We start from the raw sequence: 21,146 nt of genomic DNA, 5'->3' as shown, positions 1-21,146 counted from the left end.
AGGTGTGGGCGGCACATATTTAGTGGTGTCTCGGCCCGCGCCCTTCATTGAGCCCTTCTCTATTGACAGACCTGGCGGGGACTGGACGGAGGGAGGGACAGGTGGAGAGGAGGGAGGAGGGAAGGACCGGTGGGGGGAAGGAGGGAGGAGGGAGGTACAGTACAGATGGGTGGAATGAGTCATGGATTGGTGGAGGGAAGGAGGGAGGAGGGAGAGATAGGTGAAGGGAGGGAATGAGGGAGGAGGGAGAGAAAGATGAAGGGTAGGAGGGATGAGAGAGGGATATGTGGAGGGAAGGAAGGAGGAGGCAGAGATAGGTGGAGGGAAGAAGGGAGGAGAGGGGGAAAAATAGAGAGAAGTAGGAAGCAGGAATAGGTGAAGAGAACAAGGGAGGAGGGAGGAACATGTGGAGAAAAGGAGGAAGGAGGGAGGTATAGGTGGAGGGAAGGAGGGAGGAGGAAGAGTAAGAGGACGTTATCAAAATACCACATGGATAGTTAACAAAACAATGAGAAAAGTGGAGGAAAGAAGGGAGGGAGGAAGGGATAGGTGGAGGGAAGGAGGGGGGGGCGGGAGGAACAGGTGGAGAGGAGGAGGGAAACATCAGAGGAAGAGAGGAAATTTTTAAATACCACGTGAAAAATTAACGAAACTATTGGGGAGGTGGAGGGAAGGAGGGAAGGAAGGAAGGATAGGTGGAGAGAAGGAAGAGGAAGGAAGCTCAGGTGGAGGGAACGGGGAGGGAGGAAAGAAGGAGCAGACTTAAGGATGGAGGAAAATATGAGTGGAAGAGGAGAAAATCTGACCTAACACGTGGAAAATGAATAAAACAATGAAAGAGGGAAGGAGTGAACGAGGGGACGAGGGAGGGAGAACCGGCGGTACAAGTCATCAAAGAATAATAACGATAACAAAAACAACGGTAATATTTAATCCATTAAGTAAAACAAGACAACACATCAACACACACGCATTGTCATCGATCTATTGCAGTGCGCTTACCTGTCCCATCACCACGAGTGCTGTGTGTTTAGCGCTCACCTGTGGGCATTAGGACAGCCACGCGCGCAGGGTCACGTGACGCACCGATTACTGAGGGCGGCCGCGGGCACAGGAGGCGAGTGATGTTGCTTGCCTTTATTCCATTTTGTGACGCGTAAAGTGACTGTGCGTGAGCGTGACGGCGTGCAGAGGTGCGTGAAGGTGTGTTGCATCACCTGTAGCAGCTTCATATTATTAAGGTGAGTGAGAGCAGAGTGAGTGTGTAGAGAAATTGAGTGAGGTAATGAGCGTCGGTTGCGTGGCTTAAAATTTTCGTATTTTGTGACGTGTGGTGTGAGAGTGAGTGCGTGCGTGAGTGTGACGCTGTGTGGAGGTACGTTTAGGTCTGCTTCATCAACTTTATCAACGTCACATGTCTAAGGTGAGTGAGAGGAGAGTAAGAGCGTTGAAAAGTTGATGAGGGGTGAGAGTGCCAGTCACGTGGTGTTAGTTTTTCTTAATTTGTGACGTGTGGTGTCAGAGTAGATGAGGCTGACGCTGTGTAGAGGTGCCTGTAGGTCTGCTTTATCTACTGTGGGCTCGTCACGTACGTAAGATTAGCGTGAAATGAGAGAGAGAGAGAGAGAGAGAGAGAGAGAGAGAGAGAGAGAGAGAGAGAGAGAGAGAGAGAGAGAGAGAGACGATCATAGTGTAGTTTAATTCCTCATTGTGACGCATACTGTACTTAGTCACGGTGGCGCAGCATGGGGGGCGGTGAGAAAGTATAGCCATCTTAGCACCGAACCGTCACGTCTTTAGAGCGAGTGAGAGGCGAGGCAGAGCGGTGAGAAGCGAGTGGCAGTAGTGAGAGTTTTAAACCCTTGGGCGTGGGGGGGGCGTGGGGGGTAGGAGTGATGGACGGCTGGGGTGCTTGTAATGTACAGAAGCTCTTGTCAGGAGTGAGTGTGTGTGTGTGTGTGTGTGTGTGTGTGTGTGTGTGTTAATGGAAGAAGTGTTGAGAGCATTTGATATTTGTGTGATGCACGGTGTGCCCAGCGGCGCCTCTAAGTGGTGATGGTGATCAGTGGTGGTGGTGGTGATGTGGTGGCTGGTTGTGGTGGTGATGGTGGTGGTGTTGATGTGATGACAGATAGTAGTGGTGATATAGGGACTCGTAGTGGTGATGATGGTGACTGGTTGTGGTAGTGATGGTGGTAGTGATCAGGTATGGTGACGGGTGATGGTGGAATGGTGATGGTGGTGATGATTGATAGTGGTGATGATGGTGATGTGATGATTCCTAACTGCTGCTCCAGAAGGAAAAGGAGGAGGAGGAGGAAGAGGACAAAGTTAGAGAGGAGTAAGAAGATAGGAGGAGGAGGAGGAGGAGGAGATGGTGGTGGTGAGAAGGAGGAGCAGGATATGAATTAGGAAGAGGAGGAGGAGGGAAACGATACAAGATGAGAACTCAAGGAGAAGAGGAAGAAGAGGAGGAGGAGGAGGAGGAGAAAACGACATGGAGAATATAGCACGGAGAGCAAAGGAAGAGGAGAAAAAGAAGAAAGTACGGTGGGGAGGAGGAGGAGAAGGAGGAGGAGGAGTAATTTGGGGAAAGGGGGAAGAGAAGTCAGGTGTACAAGTTTAGAGGAAGATGGAGCCGTGTAGGGATATTTGGGGAGGAGGAGGAGGAGGAGGAGGAGGAGGGCAGATAAGTTTAGGATGTTGGTGGTGGTGTGCGGTGTTGTGTGGTGTGACGAGACGAGGCGAGAAGGGGAAGGGGGGGGGGAGGAGGAGGAGGAGAAGACAAGGGCACTAGGCTTTGATTTTAGAGTTGAGGAATAAGGCAGTTGGTTCCAAGTGGGCGGTTCGTTAGTTATGGGTCCGTGCTGCTTAGTGGGGCGTGGGCGTGGGTGTGGGGGAGGGGAGGAAACATAGGCGTTTTGGGACTGTGGGGGCTGCAAGAAGGGCGGTAATGACTGGGGGGCTGAGGTGGACATGGGCGGCGCTGGGTCAATGGGGCAATAGGATGGCAGATTGATGGTTTAATGGAGGGTGGGCAGGCTGCTGGGTGTGCTGAGGGAAGGGGTGAAGGGCTGAAGAAAGGGTAATGGGATGAAGGGGTGGCTGCTAAAGGGATATTAGGGTGTATTGTTGTAGGTAGGTGAGTGGGGGCGACTGGGATGAGTGGGAGGGTGACTGGGGTGATGACCTGGAAGGTACTGGGGTTACTTTGGGGGCGATAAGTGGGGAGGTACTGATGAGGTGATGGCTCGGGAGATGGTGGCGAGGTGATGGCTGGAGCTGGTGGGGTGACAGTTACAAAACAGTAACAAAGAAACACTTGACTTGGGAAGGAAAATACGTGGAGGTGCAGCGTAACAGAAAACGCGACTAAGAAAGGAAATAAAATGGATACGTGAATAAAGATAACCGGAGCTCATTCCTTTAACATATAAAGAAGAAAAACACGTTACTTAAAGAACAGAAAACAGAACTCACTCCATTAATGTAATAAAGAAGAAAAAACACGTTACTTAAAGAACAGAAAACAAAACTCACTCCATTAATGTAATAAAGAAAAAAAACACGTTACTTAAAGAAGAGAAAACAGAACTCACTCCATTAATGTAATAAAGAAGAAAAACACGTTACTTAAAGAACAGAAAACAGAACTCACTCCATTAATGTAATAAAGAAGAAAAACACGTTACTTAAAGAACAGAAAAGAAGTAAAACACACAAAGGAGGTAATACATTTCTTTTTCAATAAGAACCCTCGGAAGCAAGCACACACACACACACACACACACACACACACACACACACACACACACACACACACACACACACACACACACACACACACACACACACACACACACACACACACACACAAAAATAAATAAATAAATAACAATAATAATAGTTAAAAATAAATAAATTAATAAAAACAACCTTCCGAAAATACCAGTCAACGTAAAACAAAAGAAAACACTCGCACAAAACAACAACAACAACAACAACAACAACAACAACAAACAGGTTTTAACGTCACAACCTGCAGTCACTTACAAAACCTAAATTTTTACCCTTAACTACACCCACAACAACAACAATAACAACAACAACAACAAACACTTACAATATAAACAAGCAATTAAATCACAGAGTAAGAGAGAGAGAGAGAGAGAGAGAGAGAGAGAGAGAGAGAGAGAGAGAGAGAGAGAGAGAGAGAGAGATTGAAAGTGAGTGAGATTCAGCCAGCCTCTCCTTCTCCAGCGGAATTGCAGTAGGCTCTCCGAGTGTTAGGGAGAGGAGGCCTAATTGTTGCAGGTGTGGAAGGGTTTTGTCTCCTGTGTCAACCTTACTTATCACTGCTCGCAAATTTGCATCTTATTAATTATGCAGGTAAGTGAAGCAAGGCGACCTGTTCCCCCATCCTCCTCCTCCTTCTCTTGTTTCTCCTCTTCCTCCTCCTCCCATCTCTGTTCTACACTTCTCTCTCTCCTACGTATTTCTTTCTTCTTCTCTTCTCTCTCTGCTTTCCTTTTCTTCCACCTTCCTTTTCCTACTTCCTCCTCCTCCTCCTCCTCCTTCCTTCCTTCTCTGTTTTACCTTTCTCTCTTTCTCCTACGTGTTACTTTCCTCTCTCTTCCATTTTCTCTTCTTTTCTCCTCCTTCCTCCTACACCTCTTTCTCCTCCTCCTCCTCACTTTTCTTCTCTTCCCTTCCCTTCCCCTCCCTCTCTCTCTCCTACTTATTTCTTTCTTCCCTCTTCATTCTTCTTCGTCTCTTCTCTCTGATTTCCTTTCCCTCCTACTCCTCCTCTATCTCCTTCTCTTTCTCCTATCTCTCCTCTACCTCCATCTCACATTTTTCTCCCTCTTCTCCCTCTCTGCTCTCTTTCCTTCCCTCTTTCCTTCATTTCCTCCTCCTCCTCTTCCTCCTCCACCTCCTCTTAGTCCAATATTTCTCTCCCCTTCCTCTCCTTTCTTTTCTTCTCTTTTCATTCTCACTTCTTTCGTGTATTCAGAGGAGAGGTAGGTAAGGAGAAAAGAGAGGAGAGAAGAGAGGGAAAGATGGAGGGGAAAGGAAACTGGAAAGAGGAGGAAAAGTTAGGAAGAAGGAAGAGAGAGAGAAAAAAAAAAAAAGACGGAGAGGGAAAGAAAGGAAACTGAAGGGTGAAGGGAGGGAGAGAGAGGGAGGAAACAGGTTAGAGGAATGGAGGAAAGTAGAGTCGAATTAGAAATGCAGGAGGGAGGATACGATGCAAGGAGTGTTTGTAAAGTGAGCGCTGATTGGCTGGTGCAGTACGTCCGTAGCTGCGTGATTCAGTGGTGTGTGTAGCCTGCCTTGTGTTGCTTCCTGCGGGCCTGGGTCTGGTCTCGTCTTGCCTGGAGGTGGTAACACTCAGAGGGAAGACCAATCACAACTCTTTATCTTGTGTTGTTTGGTGTGTGATTGGCTTTTGTCACGTTTGTAATTACTCAAGGGGAAAGGTTGATTCATTACAAAGTTTATATATTTTATTGGTATGGGTATTCTTTGGTAATTCTGGATACTATTGCAAAAAAAAAAATGTTTGGGTTAATAGAGAGAGAAGAAAAGAAAGATAGAATTTATATATTTTACCTGTTAATCCTTTGAGTGCTAATGATGCTATGACAGTCCATTAAGTTTGCAAGGAGAGAGAGAGAGAGAGAGAGAGAGAGAGAGAGAGAGAGAGAGAGAGAGAGAGAGAGAGAGAGAGAATCACCATGACAGCAGGAAACTAATATGTGAGCCCTTTCCTGTCACCCCCTCCCTCTTTCACCATTCCTACTCCCTTCTTCCCTTCTCCTATTCCCCTTACCTTTCCTCCCTTTTCCTCCCTTTTCCTCCAGCTGACCCTTGTTTTTGTTTCCCATTTTTCTTCACCTGGGTAATTTTGTCGGGGGGTTGGGGGAAACATACTGATACGATCTCTCTCTCTCTCTCTCTCTCTCTCTCTCTAACTCTCTCTCTCTCTCTCTCTCTCTCTCTCTCTCTCTCTCTCTCTCTCTCTCTCTCTCTCTCTCTCGAAAATTGAAGGTGGGGAGAGCAGAGGGGAGGGAGAGGGAGGAGGAGAAAGGGGGAGGTGGTGATTTGAAGGTGATGCGACTGTGATGGCTGTGCTGTGATAATGTGCTGATGATGATGATGGTGATGGTGACGGTTCATTCAATTCTTGTTGGTTTGTCTGATGTGTGTGTGTGTGTGTGTGTGTGTGTGTGTGTGTGTGTGTGTGTGTTCGCCTTAATATTACATCTTTCCCTCACTTCTTTCCTTTCTCACTTATTTCTCGTCTGTTTTTTTTTTTTTTTTATAGTTCTTCATTTTTTTCTCTTCCTCATTTCTTCTTTTATATTTTCCCTCGTACATTTGCTGTGTGTCGCTCAAATTTCCTTCACTCTTCGTCATTTCTCTTCCATATTTCCTTGACATAACCTGTCATCTCTCTCTCTCTCTCTCTCTCTCTCTCTCTCTCTCTCTCTCTCTCTCTCTCTCTCTCTCTCTCTCTCTCTCTCTCTCTCTCACTTTTTCTTATCTTTCTTTTCACAAACACCGTAATCTTTCCCTATCACCTTCCATTTACCTAAACATCACCTGACTGACATTCTCACCTTCCCCTCTTACTCTCCCCATCACCTTCTCCCTCTCCCTCTCTCTCTCTCTCTCTCTCTCTCTCTCTCTCTCTCTCTCTCTCTCTTAAGCATCCAGGGGCCAGATCCACGAAACGGTTGCTACTTTTAACAAACTGCGATCAGCGCCCATTATCAACCTCGGACCGCCATATGGTATCCACGAACGCATAAGAGGTTGGTGTTGCCATAGTAGCAAGGTTGTAAAGTTACAACCTCCTGAGGTGATGTAGGTTAACTCCACCTCGCCTGAAAACTCTTATATAAATATTTATGTGCACAAAATAACCTTTTTTTAATTGTTTACAAGCTTTACCAGCAAGGAAGCATGGTTTTGTGATGCATAAAGTGAAATCTTGCATGGAACACTGAAAACAAATGAAGAGGCTGATTTGTCCCACACGTGCGCACTCCCCATTCCCCCACCCACTAACAAGTGTGTACTGTGATTACGTATTGTTTTCGTCGTTTCTTGTGCATATATTGGATATTTTCTTAACATACTACCACGTTCGTGCCTTGAGGCAAGAAAGGCGCTTTCAGGATCGCCACGACCCCTTGGCATTGAGTGATAATGAGCTCATGATCAAATATCGCTTCCCGCGGCAGACCTACTAAACCTCTTGTTTGAGGAGATGCAGCCTCAGCTGGAGAGAAGGACAAGGCATAGCCAGGCATTACCAACTCACACCCAGGTTCTGCTGGCCCAGAGACTGTTTGCCAGTGGGCCCTTCCAAAACGTCATTGGAGACACTGCTGGTAAGATGATACTGGTGTTGCATGCTTCAGTACAGGGGCTGGCTGTTGTGGAAGTTATCAGGGAGCCCTTTCCCTGACCTTATTAATGGTCTATTCTCTTACATTCTTCGCATATACCTTTAGATACACATAAAACGTAACTTTAAGGCGAGGAAGAAGTGCCCCTGCCCTTCAGGGAGTCCAAGGGATGGGCGAAGGCCCCCCAGAGATTAGGTTAGTCACCGTACACTTTTATAAGAAACATTACCTAATCCAACATAACCACAGGGGCTAGACCCACCCTTAAGGACACTACTATAAGTTAGCATAACCTGTGGAACCCCTGAAGGATGGGGGTACATATATGTTTCAGGTTTATCAAGAGGTACTGTATATGTGAAAGAATGGAAGAGGATAGACGTGTAATAAGGACAAGAGAGGACTCCAAACAATTACCACTACTTTTTGTGTAAACAAATTGCATAATATCCCATAAATAACTTTTGTAGGTGAATAAACTGATGTTCAGTGTGGTGAATAATACTTAAGTGTGGCTGACTTTCAAGGATAAAAGGCATAAAAGTCAACCTGCTGCATGCCACAGTTTATAAAGTTGTAATCCAGTGTTAGGAACATGCCAAGATTAGTTAATAGTGTCAAAATATGTGAGTGCACAATTGATAAGGAGGGATGAGGGATGATGCCAACCTTACCAAACCTGCTGTCAAGTACCCCTGGGGCTGTCCCTTCCTCACACACCACATTATTATTCATGTGTACAAATATTTCTAGACTTGTAGGTTTATTTCTGACATGTTTCTAACACTGTCTTGAGGATAACTTGATTTATTATACTGCTGGCAAAAAAAGTTGACAGATGTAATGTGTGCGTGAATACGGCTGCACTCATGGAAACAACACTGTACTACAGCTACAAGGATCACATTACATTGCTGCTGTTTTTTTTTTTTTTTTTTTTTCTCTCTCTCTCTCTCTCTCTTACAGCAGAAACATATATCTTATTTAAAATAAATAAATAAATAAAATGAAAACTAATGGCTTATAATCTGCTTTCAGGACCTATGCAAGCAAGTGTCAGCAGGGTCTTCAAGTGTGTGTGTGCACCGTGTTGAGTGATAAGTCAGTGCAGGAAATCAAGATGCCTCCAACACACCTTGATCAAAGGAGAACTGCACACCAGTTCTTCAGGATTTAAAATTTCCTAACGGTTATTGGGGCCATTGATGGTAAGATTAACAATAATGTATTTTATATTAAATTTAGTGCTGTTGTTATAATCTATCACTTCATCGGTGTTTCCTTTGAGTGAAAGGTATCTCACAGCCTCAAGTTCCTGTTAAGCATTAAAAAGTTTTCATATTTTATGTATATATATATATATATATATATATATATATATATATATATATATATATATATATATATATATATATATATATATATATATATATATATATATATTTTTTTTTTTTTTTTTTTTTTTATGTAGGAAGGACACTGGCCAAGGGCAACAAAAATCTAATAAAAAAAAATGCCCACTGAAATGCCAGTCCCTAAAAGGGTCAAAGCAGTGGTCAAAAATTGGTGGACAAGTGTCTCGAAACCTCCCTCTTGAAGGAATTCAAGTCATAGGAAGGTGGAAATACAGAAGCAGGCAGGGAGTTCCAGAGTTTACCAGAGAAAGGGATGAATGATTGAGAATACTGGTTAACTCTTGCGTTAGAGAGGTGGACAGAATAGGAGTGAGAGAAAGAAGAAAGTCTTGTGCAGCGAGGCCGCGGAAGGAGGGGAGGCATGCAGTTAGCAAGATCAGAAGAGCAGTTAGCATGAAAATAGCGGTAGAAGACAGCTAGAGATGCAACATTGCGGCGGTGAGAGAGAGGCTGAAGACAGTCAGTTAGAGGAGAGGAGTTGATGAGACGAAAAGCTTTTGATTCCACCCTGTCTAGAACAGCAGTATGAGTGGAACCCCCCCAGACATGTGAAGCATACTCCATACATGGACGGATAAGGCCCTTGTACAGAGTTAGCAGCTGGGGGGGTGAGAAAAACTGGCGGAGACGTCTCAGAACACCTAACTTCATAGAAGCTGTTTTAGCTAGAGATGAGATGTGAAGTTTCCAGTTCAGATTATAAGTAAAGGACAGACCGAGGATGTTCAGTGTAGAAGAGGGGGACAGTTGAGTGTCATTGAAGAAGAGGGGATAGTTGTCTGGAAGATTGTGTCGAGTTGATAGATGGAGGAATTGAGTTTTTGAGGCATTGAACAATACCAAGTTTGCTCTGCCCCAATCAGAAATTTTAGAAAGATCAGAAGTCAGGCGTTCTGTGGCTTCCCTGCGTGATATGTTTACCTCCTGAAGGGTTGGACGTCTATGAAAAGACGTGGAAAAGTGCAGGGTGGTATCATCAGCATAGGAGTGGATAGGACAAGAAGTTTGGTTTAGAAGATCATTAATGAATAATAAGAAGAGAGTGGGTGACAGGACAGAACCCTGAGGAACACCACTGTTAATAGATTTAGGAGAAGAACAGTGACCGTCTACCACAGCAGCAATAGAACGGTCAGAAAGGAAACTTGAGATGAAGTTACAGAGAGAAGGATAGAAACCGTAGGAGGGTAGTTTGGAAATCAAAGCTTTGTGCCAGACTCTATCAAAGGCTTTTGATATGTCCAAGGCAACAGCAAAAGTTTCACCAAAGTCTCTAAAAGAGGATGACCAAGACTCAGTAAGGAAAGCCAGAAGATCACCAGTAGAGCGGCCTTGACGGAACCCATACTGGCGATCAGATAGAAGGTTGTGAAGTGATAGATGTTTAAGAATCTTCCTGTTGAGGATAGATTCAAAAACTTTAGATAAGCAGGAAATTAAAGCAATAGGACGGTAGTTTGAGGGATTAGAGCGGTCACCCTTTTTAGGAACAGGTTGAATGTAGGCAAACTTCCAGCAAGAAGGAAAGGTAGATGTTGACAGACAGAGCTAAAAGAGTTTGACTAGGCAAGGTGCAAGCACGGAGGCACAGTTTCGGAGAACAATAGGAGGGACCCCATCAGGTCCATAAGCCTTCTGAGGGTTTTGGCCAGCGAGGGCATGGAAAACATCATTACGAAGAATTTTAATACGAGGCATGAAGTAGTCAGAGGGTGGAGGAGAGGGAGGAACAAGCCCAGAATCGTCCAAGGTAGAGTTTTTAGCAAAGGTTTGAGCAAAGAGTTCAGCTTTAGAAATAGATGTGATAGCAGTGGTGCCATCTGGTTGAAGTAGAGGAGGGAAAGAAGAAGAAGCAAAGTTATTGGAGATATTTTTGGCTAGATGCCAGAAATCACGAGGGGAGTTAGATCTTGAAAGGTTTTGACATTTTCTGTTAATGAAGGAGTTTTTGGCTAGTTGGAGAACAGACTTGGCATGGTTCCGGGCAGAAATATAAAGTGCATGAGATTCTGGTGAAGGAAGGCTTAAGTACCTTTTGTGGGCCACTTCTCTATCATGTATAGCACGAGAACAAGCTGTGTTAAACCAAGGTTTAGAAGGTTTAGGACGAGAAAAAGAGTGAGGAATGTACGCCTCCATGCCAGACACTATCACCTCTGTTATGCGCTCAGCACACAAAGACGGGTCTCTGACACGGAAGCAGTAGTCATTCCAAGGAAAATCAGCAAAATACCGCCTCAGGTCCCCCCAACTAGCAGAGGCAAAACGCCAGAGGCACCTTCGCTTAGGGGGATCCTGAGGAGGGATTGGAGTGATAGGACAAAATAAAGATATGAGATTGTGATCGGAGGAGCCCAACGGAGAAGAAAGGGTGACAGCATAAGCAGAAGGATTAGAGGTCAGGAAAAGGTCAAGAATGTTGGGCGTATCTCCAAGACGGTCAGGAATACGAGTAGGGTGTTGCACCAATTGCTCTAGGTCATGGAGGATAGCAAAGTTGTAGGCTAGTTCACCAGGATGGTCAGTGAAGGGAGAGGAAAGCCAAAGCTGGTGGTGAACATTGAAGTCTCCAAGAATGGAGATCTCTGCAAAAGGGAAGAGGGTCAGAATGTGCTCCACTTTGGAAGTTAAGTAGTCAAAGAATTTCTTATAGTCAGAGGAGTTAGGAGAGAGGTATACAGCACAGATAAATTTAGTATGAGAATGACTCTGTAGTCGTAGCCAGATGGTGGAAAACTCGGAAGATTCAAGAGCGTGGGCACGAGAGCAGGTTAAGTCATTGCGCACATAAACGCAGCATCCAGCTTTGGATCGAAAATGAGGATAGAGAAAGTAGGAGGGAACAGAAAAGGGGCTACTGTCAGTTGCCTCAGACACCTGAGTTTCAGTGAGGAAAAGAAGATGAGGTTTAGAGGAGGAGAGGTGGTGTTCTACAGATTGAAAATTAGATCTTAGACCGCGAATGTTGCAGAAGTTAATGAAGAAAAAGTTGAGGGGGGTGTCAAGACACTTAGGGTCGTCGACGGAAAGGCAGTCCGACCTGGGGACATTTATGGTCCCCTCCCCAGATGGGGACTCCGAGGCTGGTGTAGGAGTCGCCATGATTTTAAAATTTTTTGAGTGAAGGGTGTGTGTGTTATTAGGTGCTTGTAGTTTTGTGTGGAGGAAGAGAGTTGTCTTTAGAGGGCAGGCTGTGACTACCCCCTTGTGTTGTGAGACACAAAGGGAAACGTTCAGTGAGGTCACAGCTGGGTTTAATGATAAGTTCACAGCACCCCCTGAACAGTGCTTTAGACCTCACTGGGAGTAATTATCGTTTCGGCAGGTGTCTATTGCCTCCTCCTATATATGTAGCTACTGTGTAACATGATCATGTAATAGTTTCTTTTGTGTGCACAGGCAGCCACATTACCATGAAGGAGCAAAGTGTGGATGAGGCCCTCTACTTGAACTGGAAAAGGTATCACTCCCTCTGAACATCCAACTTGTTTGTGATGCAAGTGAAGTGATCCTCAGCTACTGCTCCAGATTGCCAGGTATATAGCATTATTGCATCACATGTTTACCCAACCATGTATTTTATTGATTTTCATGTGACTGCTCATGGTTACTGGTATTGCATAAGAAAACATAGTGTGATAAGCCTTGACATTAGTTATAAATGAACACTTGATATACTCTTTTATAAGTAATGAATCCTCTTGTAGTATGAAATCTCACTTTTCACAGGTGCCTGCACTCTTGTGGAGGTGGCTTGCAGTACAGACCCATCAAGTGTGTCAAAATAATTAATACTTGCCTGCTCCTACACAACTGCTGCATCAAGTTCCTGATGACATACGTACTTGTCACTATTTTTCTGGTAGTTGACAGGATATATCTGTATCATGGACATTAGATTTAACCGAGTAGAGTCATGAATGTTCTTACACTTGTTGTTGGGGTAATGAAATTTGTCAGAAGTGTACCATCATTTAACAAAAATAAACATTCTTTTTTTTTTTTTCCTACAAAGATGTCTGAAAGTCATTATGGTTTGGGCTAGTTTTAGATCATCAGAATGCTAAATGTCAAACTACATGACTGTTCCTCTACAATATAACTTTAAACAAATGGAACAGTTAGGTTCCAGTCCCTAGACCTCTCAGACCCTCACAAAAGTCTGCTTACAGCTACCACCTCTTGAGGATGAAGCAGTGCCCCATGCTGATACCAACCCTGCTGTGCTGTAGAGGGGTCAGTGTGCTTCAGGCAGAATTGTGTAGCAAGAAATCATACAAAACTTCTTCCAGCACTGAAGTAAGGAAGTGAGGTCAGTAATCATGTAATGAGTGAAATAATGGTTTTCCATGTATCACTGCATACTAAATGAAAGAGATCAGTGCAACATTTAAATTCATCAAATACTTAAGTGGCTTGCTAGTATTAGGTATGAATAACACAAATAGATTAAAAAAGTGCTGTAGATTTATTTAAAAATAAAATAAAATTACCAATTACCAAAGTCTTTGCAAGAAAAAGAAAAATATAACATATATGAGTATAGTTCACATCCTGAAAAAAAAAAAAGTAAATAAACTTATTTACAGAAATGTCCACCAGCAGGTCACCACAAAACACTAATCTTACTTTTGTATTTTAAGTAACACAGAAGCATTGTAGGTATCACAGTGAAGTTTGGTATTATATTGCACTAACATTAACATGCTGCTCGAGGTTAATGATAGAATTGCTACAACTTAATTCTACAGAAAAGAAATATTGCTTAATATAACTTAATTTGATAACTTAGTCTTATAACTTAACTTAATAAAGGTAAACTTATGAAAGGTAAACATTAAAATGCTATAAATTATTGGTGGGTGGTGTTGGCATTAATGAAGTGCTCAGTAAGTGTTACCAGCTGCTGCAATGAATGCACAATGTTCCTCTGCACTTCAACAGATTGTCAAAGTGCCTGGGACATGTTTTGTACAGCCAGCTGCACCATCACCAGCTCGTCCATGCTTGGATGAATCTGCTGTTGGGTTTCCTGTGCTTGAGAGAGAACTTCCAAGTCAGAGTGGCCATCTGAAATACAGTTTAGAAGCAAACATGACTACACCTCAAGTTACAAAGTAAGTGGTATTTCAAGTTACATGTCATGCTATCTTGCTGTGTCCTTTTACCTCATTTGCTCCTTGGACCTTTCTGCTCTACTGTACCCAGGCTGGTGGTGTGATGCACTTATGGAATCAACACTTTATATGCCTCAGAGATGTATTCCTCAAAAAATAAATAAATAAATATAATAAAAAAATAAAATAAAAAATTAGGTCAAAGTAGCAAGAACAACAGACTTAGTGGCAGGAGTTGTATAATCAGTGTTCATTGTACTGGAGGACACAACTGAATACATGTTAACATGTTATTCACCATTGCATGTAGTCATCTATAATGAGCATAATTTGAACAAAGATCTTCTCATCCAGTGCAGATGATACAGCATTGTCAAATCCAGAGGCCCCTGTGGACCCAGCGACACCAGCAGAAGAGGGTTGGATGGCTCCAACACCACTGCTGGTGGAAGGCTGTGGTCCTAGAGGCCCTGACACTTCTGGAAAAAAAAAAAAAAAAAAAGCTGTCATTACTGCAGGTAGAGAATAAGCTGGTATTCTTTGAGTGATGTTTTTATTGACAAATTTTTCTTTTAATTAGCAGTCAACCTAGTCATGTCTGTGTTTATCACATGGTTTTGCTGAGTTGATGAGCAAATGTGCAGATGAACATTCATGAAGATGAGTGTTGGACATGATGCTGCCAGCCCCATGGAAGATGATGCTGTAGCACAATTATTGTTACATTACAGTACTGCACTTAAAAACAGCATTAATTTACAAAATGTAATTTGACCTTTGTTAGTTTACTTATGCAGTGTGGTGCCATCACTTTCAGGGTATGGCAGTCCTGCAAATGTTGTGTGAGACAACATCCACAGCATGACCAACTCCACAGCAGTGTGTGTTGTCTCATCTGGAGGCCCCCACCTGCATGGATATGAATGTTGCAATTATCATCCACTTAGAAGTTCACATGTAAAGCCAAATCAACTTGGTGTAAATCATGAATGCATTAGAGCACAATAATGTTATCTAGCACTGCAGTGGTCATTGTCTCAGACCTGACTGCCAGAGGTACTGTACATACTCCTATTTATAATCCATTGCTTAGTTGGTTCTTGGTTATGTTTATTGACTATATGGGTAAATTTTGTAACAGCACCAATAATTAAATACATGTACACAAGAGCAAACTTCTTTTTATACAACTGCAGGGGTTTTAAGCACTGCTAACAATCACCTAACCTAACTAACCTAACCTAACCTAACCCTCCTTCCTCAACAAAGTAAAACCAATGTTCAAGAAATAAAATTTATTACAGCAGTTTGTGTCCCAAAGGCTGACCAGAAAGAAACTTTTTTTTTTTTTCTCCCAATATGTAACTGAAAGTCATACAGAGGAATTTGTTCATATTACTCAAAACAATGTTCAGCAATGCCCAAAACATTAGTTAATTAAATTCCATGAGCAATTAGGTCAAGACAAAATATGAATCAAATATGGTAGTGTGGGTAAATTTTTACTCTTTCATCTGTTTATCTTTCTCTCTCTCTCATGCTTCCCTTCGCACGTAATTCGCAATATTTCTTTCTTTTATTCGCCTTGTCCTCTTTATTGTCCTCTATCCTCTTTTAAGTATTATTCCACGTCTATTTTCTCCTTTTTTCCTCCTCCCCATGTTACCTTTAAGCGGTGCAGTGTGTGCACACACGGGGCGTGGTGTGTGCAGGGATTTCACTGTAATGCTGAAACATTTCTCCATCTTTCTTCACAGATTTCAGTTTCGTGGCTTTACATAGTAGCGTCATAATTAAGCTCTTTTCTGGGAGTGATGAGCAACTCTGAGAAACACGGCGAGGGAACAGCTGGTGTGGTGATCCTGGGGAGACTGAAGGGAAGGGGAGGCTTGAGGGGAGTTACAAAACAAGATTTGATGGAGCTGACACCGGGACGGCTTTCAGACAGGCGTGTGGAGGTGGGGGAGGGACATTCTGAAGGCGTGTGATGGGCTGGCTGTGTGTGGTGCCGGGAGCTTTGGCACATATGTCATTCATTGCTGGCAGTTATTGGTACAAGCACGGTCACAAGGCAAGGGACGGGCCACGCTTGTCTCCAGTGTCTGCCATTTGCACTCCGTCGCAATTCCTGTGTCCTGCTGATCGTCTCCTCATAACAGTGGCAAGGGACAGTGTTATCAAACCAAAGTGATGACGGCTGAGGGAACATGAGACACATACGAGTAACATGCCACACAGTAACGGGGTGCTTGTGAGTCTACTTGGGTCATGAGCTACTAGGGCTGTAGGGGGTGACTTATTACTGGTACTCCTGTAGAATATTTGGCACAAGGATCACTGGTACTGAATGGTCATCTGGTACCGGAGTCACTGGTAAATTTACAGGGGTCATCTGGCCAAGATGTGTCACCCTTAGTCACTAGGGACGCGGGATCAAGTGGGCGCCGCGTCAGTTGTGCCTTGAGATGAATGCCAGTCACACCTTGTTTCATTCGCTTCATTAATACTGGATGGAGGAACTACACGTGTCAGCAGAATACGATGCAAACTACACTTCAGATTTACAGATTTAATCAGATATTTTCTTGACGCGGCATGTGAGTGAAGCCTGGACGGAATAAAAGGGATGAAAGGCTCTTGATGTGAAGGGAACGAAGAGAAGGGAAGGCTGTATGGAGGAGGGAAAGGAAGGAATGAAGAAAAGAAGCTTCGAGAGGGGAATAAATTTGCTTGAAGGGAATAGAAAGGGAAGTGAAGGGATGGGAGGGGAATATAGGAAGGAGGGGTGTTATATAATGTATGAAGGAAGGAAGGAAGGAAGGAAGGGGAATAAGAGAACGGGAGGGAAAGGGATGGATAGACAAGAGCTGCTGGAAGGGGATAGAAATATATTATGTATGAGGAAAGAGAAAGGGAGGGAGGAAGGAAAGAGATTGTGTAGACACAAAGAAAAATATCATCTGCTTGCCGTGGAAAAACCCACCAATTGAGGAACCTTTGCCAGAGAGAGCAGTGACATGAACACACACACACACACACACACACACACACACACACACACACACACAACAGACTGGTGGTGAGAGGCCCTTGAGATGAGGTCAGCTGGTCTGGGAAGGGTCATAACAGCTGGATGCGTTAGTGAGCCGTCGCCTTCTTGATTAACCTGTTGAGGGAGGAGGAGGAGGAGGAGGAAACTGATAGACCGTAGGGAACATTTGTGTGTGTGTGTGTGTGTGTGTGTGTGTGTGTGTGTTAAGGTAAATACATGACCTGACTAACACACACACACACACACACACACACACACAACGAATGCATCGAACATAATAAACTCAATCTAGAAAACTTACAATACAAAATATGAATTTACTTTTAACCAACCGGAGAAAGTCAACGTGTCTCAGGAAGAGGAAGAGGGGGAGAGGGAGAGGCGCCCCCTTGAATTCCCCATTTATTCTGATGGGGACAGGTGCCATTACTCTGACCCCCTGTCTACCTGTGTCAACAATACTGGCTTACCTGGCGAGCTCGATAAATTTCCATATACCTGAGAGGCCAGCCGCGGGCACCAGAGAGAGAGAGAGAGAGAGAGAGAGAGAGAGAGAGAGGGAGGGAATTTGAAAGGTTCGTAATTTTGTTTGTTGATTTTATGATTGATTGGTGTTTGTTTGTTTTTGTTTGCCCTTCGTTTGTGTTTGTTTGTGTTTAAAGAAGCTGGATTTATTTTTTTACTTCGTATTAATAAATTTGTTAACATTTTTTTTTTACCATTAAGAACTACGATTCAACTTCTAGAATTATAACTTTTTCACAAATTACCTGTCATTACTAACGTCATCTCCTTATTGAGTAATTTCCCCTTATTGATAACCTCCTAATGAACAACTTGATATTTTTCCCCTATCAATAACAAACTTTATTTTCTTAGCGTTTAAAGCATATTTCTCTATTAAGAATTGTGTTTTCCTTTTTTTTTTTCTTTTTATAATTTTTCCTTGTGTATTTTCTCTAATTAACGACTTGATATTTTTCCCTATCAATAACAAACTTTATTTCCTTAGCGATTAAAGCATATTTCCCCATTAAGAACAGTCTTTTCGTTCTTTTTCTTCTCATTTTCCTTGTCTTTTCTCTAATTAAAAACTTGATATTTTTCCCTATCAATAACAAACTTTATTTCCTTAGCGATTAAAACATGTTTCCCCATTAAGAAGTCTTTTTTTTTTCCTTTTTTTTCTCATTTTTCCTTGTGTCTTTTCCCTTCATTTCTCACCCCTAATTTTCTCTCGCTCACAAGCAATCCCCAACCCTTTGCCATGGTTACTCATTACTCCTGTCTTCCTTTGTGTTCCTTTATATATCCTACTTGGTGATAGCCTTAGATTTATTACGTCAACGCCAAAATACCAATCAGGGAACCAGTCTGTCATTCAGCCAGTCAGTCAGTCAGTCAGTCAGTCAGTCAGTTAAGCAATCAGTGCATCAGTTTATCAGTTGGTCAATTCAATAATCAGTCAGTCAGTCAGTCATTCAGTCAGTCAGTTAAGCAATCAGTGCATCAGTTCATCAGTTGGTCAGTTCAATAATCAGTCAGTCAGTCAGTTAATTTGTCACCTCCAGAACTAGACTCTTATATATTCTAGGCGATTTTTTGTGCTTATTAATATATGGATTGATTTGCTTGCTTGCTTGATTGATTGATAATTTACTTGGTTGCCTCCTTCATTGATGTTTATGCAGCAACAAAATAGAGAACTTTTTTTTTTACTGTACACCTTCGCACGTAAAAAATAAATAAATAAATAAATAAATAAATAAATAAATAAATAGCTAGTCAGTCAATTAAGGAGTCAAACAGTCAAACAAAACATCACCTAAACCTTTTTTTTTTTCTTTTCCTTTTCTTTTTCCTTTTTCCCTTTTTTCCATGATCCTTTCTGCCCTTTCTTTATGGACTGGCACTTTGAACAGGCCTTTTCTTTCATCAGTCTTTTGTTACCCTTGACCAGTGGCCCTCTTACACACAAAGGGAAAAAAAAACAAGATAATCAATGATAATATTAGGCGTCCAGCAAGGCGGTATTCTGTCCTCTGTAAAGGCAAGATCTACTCACACACCAGTCCATCCATACCTTCCTTGCTTCTTTCCCTTGCCTCCCACAATACCGGCGCCCGTGATGTCAATGGCTGGGCGTCCACTGCAAGTGTTCCCTGTTCTTTACCTTCTCCGCGGCGCCGCTACGGTTATTCGCTCGTAAACTTTATAGACTGTGAATATTCGTTTTAAATGTGCAGTACTTCCAAAGCCAGAGGAGTCGTCCCGGGCATAACAGGCGCATATGTTACGGACAACGCGCGTGTTTGCCGAGCTGGACAAAACATTATTTAGTGGCGTGGGTTGTTTGTTTGTTCCACCCATGAAGTCTCCACCCAAAGCTTCTCTCCTTTCTTCCTTCTTCTCCTTCATTATGCTGCTGTTTTCCTTCATTATCAAACACGCATCACCATTAATGTAACACACACACACACACACACACACACACACAGACACACACACTTACTCGGGACCATTTTGTTGATTTGCTTTGGTTAATGTGGTGTAATGTTGGTAATAACACTGCTACCTTTATCCAGCGCTTCCATTAATGAGCTTTGAAGACACAGGTGAGAATTGTGTCACCTGTGGACCTCCTTATTGATTTGTTAAGTTTGTTTATTTTGTCGTGTCTTTGGTTATTTTTCTTCCTTTTTCTCCAGTTGTTCATTCTTCTTTTTCTTCTCTTTTTTTTATTTCTTCTTCTTCTTCTTCTTCTTTTTCTTCTTCTATGATGTCATCGCCCTCTTGTTCTTGTTCTTGTTCTTTTCTTGTTATTTTCCTGTTCTTATTCTTTTCGTGGTCTGTTCTTGTTCTTGTTCTTGTTTTTTTTATTTTTCTTCTTCACGCCGTACATTAACACAAGTCTTCCTCTTCTTACAGGTATGTTGGTGATTCTCCGTTCATCCTCCTCTTCCAATTAGATGTGGGCGGCAGGTGAGACGTCAGTACCTGTACAATATACCTGGGATTATTATTATTATTATTATTATTATTATTATTATTATTATTATTATTATTGCGACTTCATGTGTGTTCTCTCCTAAGCATTCACGTAAACACACACACACACACACACACACACACACACACACACACACACACACACACACACACACACACACACACACACACACACACACACACACATGGAAACAAAACTGGAACTCGTAACATATTTTACACTGAAGGAAGGGAAAAAAATAAAGTTTATTTATTTATATTTTTTTACCCTGAAGTGTTTCCTGCAGAATTTATAAGCCTAATTTAGATTTTATTGGATGTCGTTAGGCCCATCGGACGTGTGTGTGTGTGTGTGTGTGTGTGTGTGTGTGTGTGTGTGTGTGTGTGTGTGTGTGTGTGTGTGTGTGTCCATCCGTCCCTCCGTCTGTTTGTATGTCTTTTTATCTGTCTGTGTGTCTACCTGTCTGGTAAAGGAGGGGCAGCGAAAGAAATAACGGACTCTGGTACACACACACACACACACACACACACACACACACACACACACACACACACACACACACACACACACCACTTACAAGGCTTCGGGTCTCGTGTAGGTCATTAGTTCATCACGACCTATGTATGTATGCCACATCTTGACCCTAGCTCGCTGCCTCCTGAGCCGCTACGCTGGTTGTCGGGGTGTAGTGTATCTCAGCTTTATAATGATCAGTGTTGTGGAACGCTTTACTGAAGTGATAAGACTATTAACAATGAGATGGTTTGTCACGTAGTAAGAAGAGAACACCAGGAACCGATTAGAAGAGCCTGCAGGAAACAAATTGAGGGAATAAAATCGGAGGGAAGACAGAGAGTGAGACAGAGGGACGGAATTGTGACAGAGATGCAAATTATGGGAATTACAGAGGAAGATGCAAGGCAGAAACACCTGCAGGAGACTCATACATGGCGCCAACCCCTCACTCACTCTGGAGAAACGCCCACAAAGGAAGAAGTGCTGAGGCAAAAAGCAGAAGTAAAGCGAAACAATAGTGGCTACTCGTATATGTAGCTGTGTGTGTGTGTGTGTGTGTGTGTGTGTGTGTGTGTGTGTGTGTGTGTGTGTGTCACTACAATGAAACGAGAATATTAG

The 21,146-nt window shown here is 43.0% G+C and overlaps 1 protein-coding gene across 12 annotated transcripts; it reads left to right on the top strand.

The window, feature by feature from the left end:
- The first annotated feature begins 709 nt into the window (after positions 1-709).
- On the top strand, positions 710-15,125 carry LOC135097464 (uncharacterized). 12 transcript variants are annotated; one of them, XM_063999402.1, is made up of 10 exons: positions 6,009-6,818; positions 6,952-7,077; positions 7,251-7,400; positions 8,457-8,626; positions 12,233-12,369; positions 12,563-12,674; positions 13,006-13,132; positions 13,778-13,950; positions 14,305-14,468; positions 14,768-15,125. In XM_063999402.1, exons 7-10 carry the CDS (start codon positions 13,022-13,024, stop codon positions 14,794-14,796), a joined length of 477 nt encoding a protein of 158 aa, XP_063855472.1. In that variant the 5' UTR covers positions 6,009-6,818; positions 6,952-7,077; positions 7,251-7,400; positions 8,457-8,626; positions 12,233-12,369; positions 12,563-12,674; positions 13,006-13,021; the 3' UTR covers positions 14,797-15,125. The 12 variants fall into 12 exon arrangements, 9 of the variants coding, with proteins under 9 accessions (XP_063855475.1, XP_063855471.1, XP_063855474.1 ...); XM_063999401.1 differs by lacking the exons at positions 6,009-6,818; positions 6,952-7,077 and adding an exon at positions 1,041-1,241 and having other exon boundaries at positions 7,166-7,400; XM_063999403.1 differs by lacking the exon at positions 6,952-7,077.
- Positions 15,126-21,146: the final 6,021 nt, after the last annotated feature.

The sequence above is a fragment of the Scylla paramamosain genome, unplaced genomic scaffold (genome assembly GCF_035594125.1).
Source record: "Scylla paramamosain isolate STU-SP2022 unplaced genomic scaffold, ASM3559412v1 Contig20, whole genome shotgun sequence".
Classification (NCBI taxonomy): domain Eukaryota; kingdom Metazoa; phylum Arthropoda; class Malacostraca; order Decapoda; family Portunidae; genus Scylla; species Scylla paramamosain.
This window is presented reverse-complemented; position numbering and strand designations above follow the sequence as displayed.

Bases quoted from the DNA above. Each gene is read 5' to 3' on its own strand.
- LOC135097464 (XM_063999405.1), top strand. From the start codon at position 13,022: ATGAAGCAGTGCCCCATGCTGATACCAACCCTGCTGTGCTGTAGAGGG. The intron at 13,951-14,304 runs GTAAGTGGTATT...CTTCTCATCCAG, and splicing joins ACTACACCTCAAGTTACAAA to TGCAGATGATACAGCATTGT. The intron at 14,469-14,767 runs GTAGAGAATAAG...CATCACTTTCAG, and splicing joins AAAAGCTGTCATTACTGCAG to GGTATGGCAGTCCTGCAAAT.